The sequence below is a fragment of the Hippopotamus amphibius genome, chromosome 11, assembly GCF_030028045.1.
Source record: "Hippopotamus amphibius kiboko isolate mHipAmp2 chromosome 11, mHipAmp2.hap2, whole genome shotgun sequence".
Taxonomy (NCBI): domain Eukaryota; kingdom Metazoa; phylum Chordata; class Mammalia; order Artiodactyla; family Hippopotamidae; genus Hippopotamus; species Hippopotamus amphibius.
Genome location: NC_080196.1, coordinates 73,901,131 through 73,914,400, shown reverse-complemented (window position 1 = coordinate 73,914,400; position 13,270 = coordinate 73,901,131). Strand labels below are relative to the sequence as shown.

Here is a 13,270-nt window from a genome sequence, read left to right as displayed (position 1 = left end):
CCTCAAAACAATTTAAGATTATACTGTTTTAAGATTTGAGTTAGAAGCACTATGTATCAACAATAACAGTAAGAACTCATTATCTCCAAATGAAGACGCCGGGAAAAAAAAAACTTTCCTCCACAGTATTTCCATTCCTTACTTTCTACAGTGTTCTCTGTTTTGTACCCTGAGGAAAATGTTCATTTGGGGGATGAAATCTGTGGAATGAAAATATATACAGTGTTGATTCTCACTGACCGTTTAGATGTGTACCTTTTTGTAAACCACATTCCTAACATTTTCAAGGTAGACGTTATAGGATTTTAAATTTAGTCTTCATTTCATTTTATTTTATTTGAGTTTTTATTTTACAAAAGGTGTATACTTGTTACAAGGAAAACAATATGCGTAAAGAAAAACGAAATGATCTTAGTTCCTCTTCATTCTAATATTCAGTCCACTGTCTCCCTCTCTACCCCTGCTGTATGTGTGTATACAGATGCATGTATACAAATATGCATGCGTGCTTGTGTGTGTGTGTGTGTGTGTGTGTGTGTGTGTGTGTTTCCCACACAGCAGGGAGGTACAGTTGGGAAGGGCTGATCTCCAGGAGGTAATGCTGTTGAGTCATCAGGAGCTGTCCCTACGTCTGACTGAGCCCAGAGCCACAGCACTGAGCTATTCTCTTTGCGTGATGCATAAAACTGAGCCCTGGGTTGTCCAGTTTTTTAAAATTTAATGTAATTTAATTTATTTATTTATTTATTTATTTTTGGCTGCACCCCATGACTTGTGGGATCTTAGTTCCCCGACCAGGGATCGTACCTGAGTCCTTGGCAGTGAAAGGGCAGAGTCCTAACCACTGGACTGCCAGGCAATTCCCTGTCCAGTTTTTTGTTTGTTTGGTTTTTTTTTTATAAATTTACTTATTTATTTATATTTATTTATTGACTGCGTTGGGTCTTTGTTGCTGCACACTGGCTTTCTGTAGTTGCCGTGAGCGGGGGCTACTCTTCATTGTGATATGCAGGCTTCTCATTGCAGTGGCTTCTCTTGTTGCAGAGCACGGGTTCTAGGCGCGAGGGCTTCAGTAGTTGTGGCGCATGGGCTCAATAGTTGTGGCACACGGGCTTAGTTGCTCCGAGGCATGTGGGATCTTCCTGGAGCAGGGATCAGACCTGTCCTGGAGCAGGGCTTGAACCTGTGTCCCCTGCATTGGCAGGCGTATTCTTAACCTGCGCCACCTAGAAAGTCCCCTTGTCCTGTTTTATCTGAATGCTTACAGACTTGTGCTGGCTGATACGGTAGCCACTAGCCCCATGTGGCTATATACATTTAAATTAATTAAACTTCAGTAAAGCTAAAAATTCAGTTCCTTGCTTGCACTAACCACATTTCAAGTGCTCAGTAATCATATATGTCCAGTCATCACACTATTGGACAGCACAGATTACAGAATATTTTGCCATCACAGAAAGCTCTATTGCACAGCATTAATAGATCACTGTGCTAAAACTCAGAGACAAATGGAGTTAGAAGAGGTCTTAGGACTCATCTAATTTCCCTTCCTGTGAAGGAATTCTTTCTACATTATCCTTGTCAGATATTTATTCATTTAGCCTCTGTTAAATACTTAAATTGATGGGGCACTTGCTTCATCTAGAGGTAGCCTAATCCAGCACTTGTGGTACCTTCTGATTCCCAGTCCTTTGGGTGCAACCTGCTTTTTCTTTCCTAAAGCTTTTGGGATCATCTCTTTATTTCTTGTATTCTGAAATTTCATGAGGATGTGTCTTGATATAGGTAGTTTCAGCCAATGTGCTGGACTCTCAGCAGACCCTTTTAGCCTAGAAACTTCTCTGGGAAACTTTCTTGAGTTATTTCTTTGATGATTTATGTCTTTATCTTTAGTCCACCTTTCCAGTCTCTTTATCTTGTTTTATGTTTTGGGAGATTTCTTAGATTTTTTTTTTAACCCCAATGTTACACACACACACACACACACACACACACACACACACACACACACACACACGAGGCTTCAGCTTTCTTTGGTCTATTCAATTACTTAACCTCCACTTGCTTTCTAGCTTCCAAACTCTTGTACATCTCTGGTCTGTTCTTTTCTGCTTCTCAATTCTCTTTTCTTTGTGGGTTTATGATTCAAAAAATACTTACCCTTATTTTTGTAGATTTCTGAGAGGGAGGATCAATAAATGTGTGCTAAATCCTGTATGTTTAACCAGAAGTTTTGGGTGGACTTCTATATGTGGTATTCTGAAGTTTCATTGTGATGTGTTTAGGTACAGATTTATTTTTGTTTATTAGTTTAATATTCAAAGTCACTTTCAATATGGAGAGTCATGTCTTTCATCCCGGGAAATTATCAGATAGTATCTCTACAGATATTGCTTTGCTGCCTGTGCTTACATCTTCTTTTCTGGAAGTCAGACTGGAAGAATGTTGGAGCCTCTCAATCTATCTCTGGACTGCTCGTTCATATTTTTATATCTCTTTGGCTCTTTTTGCTGCTTTCTGGGTGACTTCCTCGAGACTCTCTTAGAATAACATGAATGTGTTTCACTATCCAGTCTAGATTTTATTCAGCCTGCCAATTCCATGGAGTTTGTACTTTTAATCTCAAAAGATTTCTAATTGGCTCTCTCATACTTTCTCTTGTTTCTCCTCTGCCAATTTTTATTTCATAACTTCATTTACTTTTTAAAGAGGAGTTACTCCATTGATCTTTTTGAGTATCTTAACACCCTTGCAGCAAGGTATGTTTCAGAATTCAGAATTTTAAAGTTTTTAAAAAGATAAATGGTACACACATGCATAATATCTATAGTTGGCTCTGGGACAGCACCCTGTAATCAAACAGGTTAATATTTCTCCAGTGAAAAGCATGAATAGGCACACCAAGGGAGATACATGAAAACTATATACATGGACTCATATCAGTTCAGGTCAGATTTTGCCACCAAGTGATGACTGGTTAGGGTTAGGTGAGGTTTTGCCACCAAACAAGTTACAAAAAAAAACTATTTCGTTTTCAGATTTTGAGGGGTTCCAGACTAGGGACCAGTATACTTATTTTAAAGTCTTTGTCAGACTGTTTCATAAAATTCATTTCATCTAAAGTGATCTCATCTGCAGTTGATGATATTGTTGCCTGTCTTCCTTAGCATTAGATTTCTTTATGTTATGGGGGCTTATTTTGTTTGCTTATTGGCTTACTTTGAATGAGAGATTTTTATCTTCTCCCTTTTGCTCTGCATCCGTCTCATCCTAGTAGTTTTGCAGTGTCTGTCTGGTGCTCTGCACCCTTAGCCCAGAGCCAGGCATTACGATGTGCTAAGATCTGTTATTGTGATACGGGGGGTAGTACAGATTCAGACACTGAGCCATGGGTGCTTAACTCAGTTCTTGGTCATGAGGCCTCATCTTTGATCTTTGGTTCCCAAATTCCATAGCTGTTTGTAAAGCTGAAACCCAGGTGACAGATTTTCAGCAATTTTTTTTTCAGCTTTTCATGATTTGAGGGAACCCTCATCCTTTGGCTTCAGAAAATGAGCCTGGATCTGGCCACTGTCTGCTATGAAGCGTTTTTAGTTCTCTTTACTCTGAATATGCTGAACCGCTGAGCGAAATAGCCTGCTTTCACACCTGGAGGACAACAGGCCCGTGACTTCAGCCCCAGTGCCATTTCCAGTTTTTCTTTTACTTATGTTCCATCATCTGTCAACTTTAATCCCAAACCCATCTTTTTGTTTTTCTATTAAAACATTTTATCCATATTCACGGTCTCTTGGAGCAGAAGGGGTACAGCAAATGTGAATTCCTGTGCCATCTGAACTGGAAGTCACCCCACGTTTTAAAAATGCTAAATTCTATCCTATTTTGATTAAAACCCTCCCTCCCCCTCCCACAATCTTTCAGCCACTGCTCCATAACTCTTCACCCCTTCAAAACCAAGAATTGTCTAGACTCACAATTTCTAATTCTTTACCTTCCACTTCCACTTCAACCAACACCAGTCTGGCTTTCACCCCCCACTCCATTATTTACTTATTTATTTATTGACCAAGGTTTCCAATGATACCCTTGTTGCTAAATCCAGTGGATATTTACCAGTCTTCGTCTATCATCTATTTAACTCCTCAGCAGCTTTCAATACTTGTTGAATATTCCTTCCATTTAAGAACACTCTGTTGCCTTGTTTTCCAGAACTTAAGAGCAGTCTGGGTGTCTTCCTACCTCTCTGACTGCCTCCTCAAAATCTCATGTGCGGGCTCGTCCTCCTCTGTCTAGGCTTAAATGTTAGAATTTATTGAGGCTCCGTCTTAGCCCTTGTCTTTTTACTCTGTAGTCTCTCTCTAAGCAGTCTCCTCCATGTCTGTCATGTTAGGTACCAACTCTACACAGATAACTCCCAGAATGGTGTGTCCAGTCATACCTCCTCTTTTATATGCAGAGTAGCACAGCCAGCTTCCTTCTTGACATTAGCTCTTAGATATCTCAGAGGGATCTCAAGTTCCATGTTAGTGTTCCCTACCTAAGTAAATGGTACCACCATCCATCTAAATGCACAAACCAGATTTCTCAGGGTCATCCATGACTTCTTCCATTCTCTCCCCCACCAAAGCCAACCCATCCCTGAGTGTACTCCCCAAACTTTTCTTAAATAATCTCCACTTCCCTCCATCTATCTTTCTTGTCCAGTACCCCATCATCTTTCCTAAGGATCTCCGTAGTAGCTTCTTCAATACGCTCATATCAGCTTCCGCTTATTGCATCTCCCAACTCATTCTCCATACTGTGGTCAGCATACTCATTTTGATAGAAGTATCTAATTGTCACTGACTTTCTCACCCCACCCTCACACATACACGGTTGGAGCATTACAATAACATCTTATTGCTCTTAGGGTAGAGACAAAAAAAATTGTAACGGCCTCTAAGGCTGTCCCTTTTACTTCTCAGTGTTATCATACCTCCCCTTGCTGTCTGTTCCTTGTCGCTTTGGCCTGCCTTCGGTCACTTGGACGTACATTATAGGCTGTCCTATAGCACAGTATGTTGTAGACTGTTCCCTCTGCCTGAGTGCTTTTCCTTCCCCTCTTGGTCCAGCTATCTCTTCCTTGTCCTCCAGCACTCAGCTTGGTTGCTGCTTCTTCAGGGAAGTCTTCCCCTCCCCCCCTCATCTTCCTGACTAGCTCAGGCACCCCTCCTAGTACGTCTCCAGAGCATTTGTCATACATGGAATTTCACATTGCATTTGTCCAGTTATCTAATTATTTGATTAAAGTCTGTCTGCAGGCAGAGACCAGGTCTGTCTTCTTTACCATTGTATGTCCATCGCTTTGCTCGTGGGCAGACATAGAGTAGGTGTTTAATAAGTGTATGTTGACCAAATCATTTGGAATCCTTACTTTGACATCAAGGATGTTAGTTATCTCTCTTAGCTTTGTGTAAGCAGCAGATTTGATACACCCACCTGTTGTGTCTTTACCTGAAACACTGATAACTAGGCGAAGACAGTTTTTGTACCATAACATGGGAAAGACCCCTTCAGATCGACACTGGTTCCATTAAAGTTCCCTTTTTCAAAGACAGTACCTGATAACAGATAGCAACAGGAGGGTTTCTGTTTTCCATCTTTTCCATCTTTTGTCTGACTTGTCAAAACCCATTGTCACCATCAAATATATTCAAAACCCTTCTAGCAAGTCTTCCAAAAATCAACCCTTGGGACTCAGAGTAGGTAGAGTAATAGAAATTTATAATTGAGTGCTGGGATGGAACTGGCAGCCAATAATCACTCCTGGGAGAAGGCTCATCATTGGCCTGTGTGTGTTTCATGGTGGGGTGAAGTCAGATAAGCCCCGGTTTGGAGGTGCCCGGGGGAGAGGTGCTGGTGATAACCTCCCCGCATGGACCCATGGCAGCGTCGTATTTCAGTGTATAACACAGAGTGGAAAAGTGGTGTGGATAATCCACACTTTCTCCCTGAGGGGAGGCTTTCTGTTATTTAAGTGATAGAAAAATCGCTGTGGAAGATAGCAGTTGTGGGGTTCAGAGCTGTGCGGAAGGCACAGTAAATGTGAATTTCCTGAAGGCGAGGGGCAGGAGGATTTTAATGAAGTGGTGAAGCTCAGCTGGGCCTGAGCGTGTGGGCCGAAGTGGGTTAAACTGCTAAGGAATGTGGTTATAATATTGGCTCAGGGATTAAATATGCACCCACACTTTGATCCAGCAATTTTAATTCCACTCCTAGGAATTTTACAGAAATACTAGCATGAGGATATATAGATATAGTTTATAGATAGATATATAGATATAGATAGATGATGATATAGGTAGGTGATGATATAGCTTTACACGGTTTAGGAAAAAGTAGAGACAACCTAAGTGTCTATCAATAGGGGATTAGTTAAATAAACGCTTTTATATTCCTATATGGAATCGTAGGCAGCCATTAGAAAAATGAAGTATATCTGTATTTACTGCTATAGACACACTAAATACTACCTGAGTGAAAAAAAAAGTCATGGCAAAAAGCAATAACAGCAGTTACACGTAATCATTATTGTCTATACAGTGTTTGCAACATGCAGATATAGTTTTAAGAGCTCTTCGCGTATTAGTTCACTTAATCCTGATAATCTTAAGAGGTAGGTACTGCATTATCCTCATTTTTACACAGGAGGGTACTGAGGCATACAGATGTTAAGTAGCCTGCTCAAGGTCACACAGCTGGAGGCAGTGTGATTCCAGACTGCACGCTCCTAACCACTGGACAGTGTCAGGGGTGGGTATGCTTTCTATGTAAAGGGCCAGGTAGTAAATATTTTCAGCTTTGCGGCCCATGTGGACCCTCTGCTGTGATGGTATAAAAGCATCCATGATTGCCTGCTATGATCACAGGTTTTCTTAAAAAAAATAAAAAAGTACATGTGTGTGCATTTTCAGATGTAGAAAATGGTTTGGCAGTATGAAAACCGAGCTATTACTAGTCATCAGCTCAGGAGAGGGGTATGTGTATCACTTTACATTATTTGCATTCATACAATTTAAAGTTTGTTTTTTAATCAAAAAGCAGTTAAAGAGGGACTTCCTAGGTGGCGCAGTGGTTGAGAATCTGCCTGCAAATGCAGGAGACATGGGTTTGATCCCTGCTCCAGGAAGATCCCACATGTTGTGGAGCAACTAAGCCCGTGCACCACAGCTATTAAGCCCATGTGCTGTAACTACTGAAGCCACGTGCCTAGAGCCCTTGCTCTGCAACAAGAGAAGCCACCGCAATGAGGAGCCCGCGCACCACAACGAAGAGTACCCCACCCTGCCTGCTCACTGCAACTAGAAAAAGCCTGTGTGCAGCAACAAAGACCCAATGTAGCCAATAAGTAAATAAATTTAAAAAAAAAAAGTTAAAGAGCTTCAAGGCATACTTCCATTCTAAAAGAATTCCTTCTCCCATTGGAAGTTCCTTTCTTCTTCAAGTTTTGGAGTGTCTTTGGCCTTGAGAAACAAGGCAAATATATGGGTAGGAGTAAAAGGTCCTATAAGTAGGGTCACCAGATCTAGACAATAAAAATACTGGATGCTCCATTAAATTTGAGTTGCAGTTAAACAATAATTGTGTTATTTATCTGAATTTCAACTGTAATGGGACATCCTGTATTTTATCGGGCATCCCTACCTACAGGACCACATTTCTCACTATGATGACATGTAAAACTCCTCCCAGGTCCGCTCAGCCCCAGTTTCACCGTTGGTTAGGGAAACGCATCCAGGACATCTCACGTCTGTCTGCCTGGGCTCTCTGACAGGTGGAGCTGCACCTGCGGCTGCGGGTCCCACGGGTCGGCCACTACGTGGTTGTGGTGGAGTATGCTGCAGAAGCAGACCCGCTGTCTGAGGCCGACGTGCACGTGCGGGGCCCTGGGGCTGACCTGGCAGGCCGGGTGGACATCTACAGCTGCAGATACAGGTAAGTGTCCTGCCCAGGGGAGTCCTCTGTAAGTGAACAGGCAGGAGGTCAGCCGTGGGAACTTTGGCTTTTTTTTGACTTGGGAAGCTGTTTCCTTTTTGAGGCTGAGCTTGAAAACCAGCAGCGGACCAGCTGTGCGACCCAGCATCACCCCCAGCCCGGTATAGGAAGGCTTCTCCATAGGCAACGCCTTGAGAATCTTGCATTTCCTTGAAAAGCTGTGTGTTCTACTTCCCATTTTGGCTCAAATTCACATGAAGCAGTAAACCTTTTTGCTTTACTCTCTGTCACCCCCATGGGGGCAGTGAGCCCAGTGGTGTCCCCTCAAGCACCATGCGGAGTACATGACTGCATGGCACATTCTCCACGACTCCTGCCTTCACAACACGCCCTTCAGAACTGGGGATCGTTCATGTTTGATGAGTGTCAGGTGAAAAATAATTTGACAAAGGACTCTCAGATTCATCCTGGGAATCTTGGAAGAGTTCATCTCTTCCACGAGCTTGGACAGAGATTTATTAAAAATTTTCTTTGCATGATATTTCAAGATGTATGCAAATGTTCAGAGTATGCTTTAATTAAAGAATCAGTGCAAGGGATGTTTCCCTATGAAATTAATTGTGGGATAAATGGCACTGGAAGGCAGAGGCTCCTGAGAGGGCAGGTAGGGAATTACAGTGAACCCTCCCAATTCTCGGCCAAGGCCTCGAACATTTTGTAACCTCTATGTTCACGTGCTTTTTGTCAAACCCAAGATGACTTGAGGTAGTTGGACATTTTTCCTGTTTTGCAAATAAAAGAGCTTATGAAAAGTGTTACTTTTGGCAGCTTAGAATGGAAAATTTTATGAGACTTGGTGAAATGGTTATAAAATTAATATCACGCTCTTGGCAACCCTAAAAAATAAACCGTGAGAGGTTCTTTTCAAAATCTTAAAAAATCGAATCTTCCCTTTTCTCTGGATTGATGATTAAAAAAAAAAACAAAGAATGTAATTATATTTGCATTTTTAATAGGAACACCAGATGGCCCAGAAAAGTTCCCTAAGATGTGCTGTCATTTTCTGAAAATACCAGTTTCATCTGTAGGTGACATCAGCAACCACTGGCTTGTACACTCGCCCCCTGAGTCCTGGAGACTGTCAGCCACAGGCCTGGGGCAGGGCTTCTCTGTACCTCATCCGTCCAAGCGCACCCTCCAGTTCAGCTCTCTGACCCCTTTCCCCTTCCAGATCAGGGCTTGATACCTGCTGCCCCGGGTCCAAAGTGGAGTGGCCCAGTGGACGGGAGGAAACATTCATAATGACCTTCATGCCTCTTGGCTACCTCAGTAGAGGCTGAGACTATCTATGCCAAGCAGAGGAGTGATTTCAAAACTAAAGAAAGAAAGAACATCCTTCCGTAAGCATTGTTTCAGGACCTTTGTCTGAATGGTGTTTTAAGGAGAGAAGTACGTGATATTCTGCAGATCATTTTGGCTCTGGCTGTGATGACAACACCAAAGTTCTCTATCATTAGATTTCCAAGACAGTATTGCGTTAGACTAGGAATCACTATTATTGTGTTTAACCACTCCCAGGAAAGTCCCATGGTATCTTATCACTTGCCTAAAATATTTCCTTTTTCTCTACTTTGCACGTCATGTGGATAAGTGAAAATGACCAGGCTACAAGTACTGGAGTCCAAACCTAGGGTGCAATTGGAAAATATTTGACCCATAAAAACCTATTTCAAATGACAGACCCTTTAAACGTGGCAACTTCTCCTGCTGAGGTTTGAACCTTCCCCAGGATTTCTCAAGTGAGGTCTAACAATGTTGTTAAAAAACAATATCCACACAGAAAAGTAGTGGTGCTCGTAGGAACACCGCTTTCCAAAACAGTGCTGTGATAACTCTGATAAATCTGACCTGCCCTTCATAAGAGAGGTAATCACTGAGTCAATCAATCCAGTTATTACTGTTAGTCTACTCTTAGTAAGACTTGAATAGAGGATAAAACCAAATCTGAGTCACTTAATATAGTCACTTAATATATTTAACTCCCAGAGTTATGCTTGAATCCAAAAGACATGCATTTTAATTGACACACATACTCACACCCACACGCATACACAAAAGGGAAAAGAAAACATCTATTTATTGAGTTTCTAATACATGTCACAAACCATGGCTCTTTATACACTATCTCATTTTAATTCTAACCTCGAAAGTATTGCATTATTTCAAACGTTTCACAGAGGTGGTCATTTTCTTTTAGTATGTCTCTAGTTCCAAATTATATTTACAGGCAGAAAAGTTGCTGCTTTAGAGGATGAAGTCAGAAGCATTCCTCAAAAAATATTTCCTCTGTGGGTTTTACCACGAAACTGTATTCTTTGGTTCCAAACCATGACCTTTTAAATGTTCCTGAGCTCTGTGTGTCCTCTGATGGGGTGGAGGGAAGGAGCACCACTGGTAGAATGAGAAAGGAAGGTTTAGAGGAGCAGACTGCGTTCCCAAACCAGACTCGGGGCTTCTCATCCCCATCACTGACGCGGCGTGAGATGGTCGTCGTGAAGTCAATAGGCAACTTTAATCTCCAACAGTACCAAGGATATTGGTAAATTTCCAAGAAGGTTGTGTCTTAGAGATCAGACATTACTGGCCCTGGGGCTCTTTTTCTAGGTGACCAAAAGAACTTTACAAAGCTGGGTGGAGAAGGTGAGCAAGGCCATCAGCTCTGAGAGATGCAGCTCAGAGCACAGTGGGAAGGTCCTTTTCCCCTTACTGATTATGGGCTGCGTCTCTCCTAAACTCCACCTGCAGGGAAATTCACTGTCGGTGACCTGATTATCAACAGGAGAAACTGAAGCGCAGTCAGCCACTTCACAGGGCACAAAGTGAGGGAGACCAGGGGGGTCAGGCTAAGAGAACTGTTTCCTCTTGCAGCGTCCTCTGCCGGAGCGCTGTGACCGATGGCAGGAGTCGCCTTGCTGTCTATGAGCTGTTAGCAGATGCGGACGTTTGGCTCAAAGCACGGATGGCCCGATTCCTTCTGGTATGCTCCTGTTTTGGCCACTGAATTTTAGAAGTATTTTTATTGGTAATCATATATATTTCTAAAAGCTTATTACAGTTTGGGCTGGGTTTGTGTTACATCTATAAAGTTAACCTGCAGAGAATTGCCCGTGTTACGATGCTTATTTTCCCATCTAGAAATCTGTCGTCTCTTCATGTGTCGGAGCGTTTTTCTGTAGCATCCAATAAAGTTTAGTCATTGAATTTGAACACATTTCACAAGACCCATTTCATTAATTTTTATTTGTTGTTACTATTATGAATGAAATATCTTTTTTCATTAAGAAGAGTATTTTCAGTTAATTAGAAACATACTATTAAGAGTTAAATTCCAGCTTTGGCAGATTAAATACTCTTTTAATAGCATAGCTTAAATATCCAAAATTATGATAAACAGAGGCAATGGGATCTGGGCTAGGAAGGGGTTGTCAGATCTACAGTAAATATCTCAAGGAGCATAAGATTATCTAAGATGAAGCAGCTTCCTGTTACTGCGAATATTAAGCATGTATCACACCCTGGGAAATGTCAGGCCAGCCTGTTCTAATCTGTTTTAAATATTTGTGCTTGGTAGTATTAAAAATGTTGAGCTTCCTCTTAAGAACTATCTGCAGTGTAGTTTTTAAACATTATTATATAAACTATGTAATAATTTAAGACTTTTTAAAATGATGACTTTTTTAAAAGTGATTTGTTTTTTTTAAAAATTTATGTATCTTATTTATTTATTGGCTGCATTGGGTCTTCATTGTGGTGCACAGGCTTCTCATTGCAGTGGCTTCTCTTGTTCGGAGCACGGGCTCTAGGTGTGCAGGCTTTAGTAGTTGTGGCACACCGGCTCTAGAGCGTGGGCTCAGTAGTTGTGGCCTAGTTGCTCTGCAGCATGTGGGATCTTCCTGGCTCAGGGCTCGAACTCATGTCCCCTGCATTGGCAAGCAGATTCTTAACCACTGCACCACTAGGAAAGTCCCTAAAATGATGACTCTTTTTAAACATAATAAGTCAAGTGAATCTTAACCTTTTCATCTTTGGAAGTTATAATGGGGCTGAATGTTCTTTTAAGCATAAGTTTGCCCTTCTTGAAATAGTCAGATGTCATTCAGAGTCAAGGCTGACTAGACTATAAGCTCCACGAAGGCAGGAGTATGTCCATCTTGGTCGTGCAGAATCCCCCAGTCTCAGTGCCTGGCATATAGTAGGTGTTCAATTAAAATTTGGTTGTTACTGAATAGCTTTGTGATCAAGCTGGTAATAGTTTTGGTTTGAAATGGAAGGTAATCAGCTAATGACTGTATTTGTTGTGTGACTCAGAAACTAGCTCTAGAGACAGAGCCCAGATGTGCCTGAGATGTGAGTCATCCTTCATTGAGAAGGATTATTTGTAGCAGGAGCAGCCCTCTCTCTGAACAGCAGGCTCCCTGGGTGCCCACCACATCCCCCCTCTCCCTGCCCAGAGGTCTGAAGAGCCAGCATCAGCCCAGAGCAGGAGAGAAAAAACTGTCAAAAGTCGCTGACAGAGAGTTGTTTTTGGACTTTCACATGATTTTGTTTATTTATAAAATTATTCCAAGAGCAATTTAGTTAGCGATTCTACATAATAAAAAAACAAAGGATTTGTTGGATGTAATGATGCTATAGGGAGTGCCATCCTATGAGTCTTACTGCTTTAAAATAATAGTTATAATTTCTCTGGATGAATTCTTAACAGCTTATTTATTTATTTATTTATTTATTTATTTATTTATTTATTTATGGCTGTGTTGGGTTTTCGTTGCTGCGCACAGGCTCTCTCTAGTTGCGGTGAGCAAGGGCTGCTCTTCGTTGTGGTGCACGGGCTTAGTGCGGTGGCTTCTCTTGTGGAGCATGGGCTCTAGGCGCGAGGACTTCAGTAGTTGTGGCACACAGGCTTAATTGCTCCACGGCATGTGGGATCTTCCCGGACCAGGGATTGAACCCATGTCCCCTGCATTGGCAGGTGGATTCTTAACCACTGTGCCACCAGGGAAGTCCCTTAACAGCTTTTTAGAAAGTGTATGTTTGGCTATAACCTTGACTTTGCTGATAACTGGGATGTACTTTTTTTGTATTTGCTTGACAGCATCAAATTTGTATCATACCCATTGAAGAATTCTCAATGGAATATTTGAGGCCTCACATCAGATGCATTGCCAGTTACGGGATATTTGCGAATCAAAGGTAATGTGTTTCCTTCCTTTGTCCTTTGTTTATGCTGAGTGAT

The 13,270-nt window shown here is 41.7% G+C and overlaps 1 protein-coding gene across 6 annotated transcripts in view; it reads left to right on the top strand.

Moving 5' to 3' along the window:
• LAMA3 (laminin subunit alpha 3) overlaps positions 1-13,270 on the top strand; it is a 216,759-nt gene that overhangs the window by 106,372 nt on the left and 97,117 nt on the right. For all 6 annotated transcript variants that reach the window (XM_057698310.1, XM_057698305.1, XM_057698304.1 and 3 more), the window contains 3 exons: positions 7,814-7,974; positions 10,903-11,011; positions 13,130-13,227. In XM_057698310.1, the coding sequence (XP_057554293.1) occupies positions 7,814-7,974; positions 10,903-11,011; positions 13,130-13,227 (368 nt within the window). The remainder of the gene's footprint in view (positions 1-7,813; positions 7,975-10,902; positions 11,012-13,129; positions 13,228-13,270) is intronic.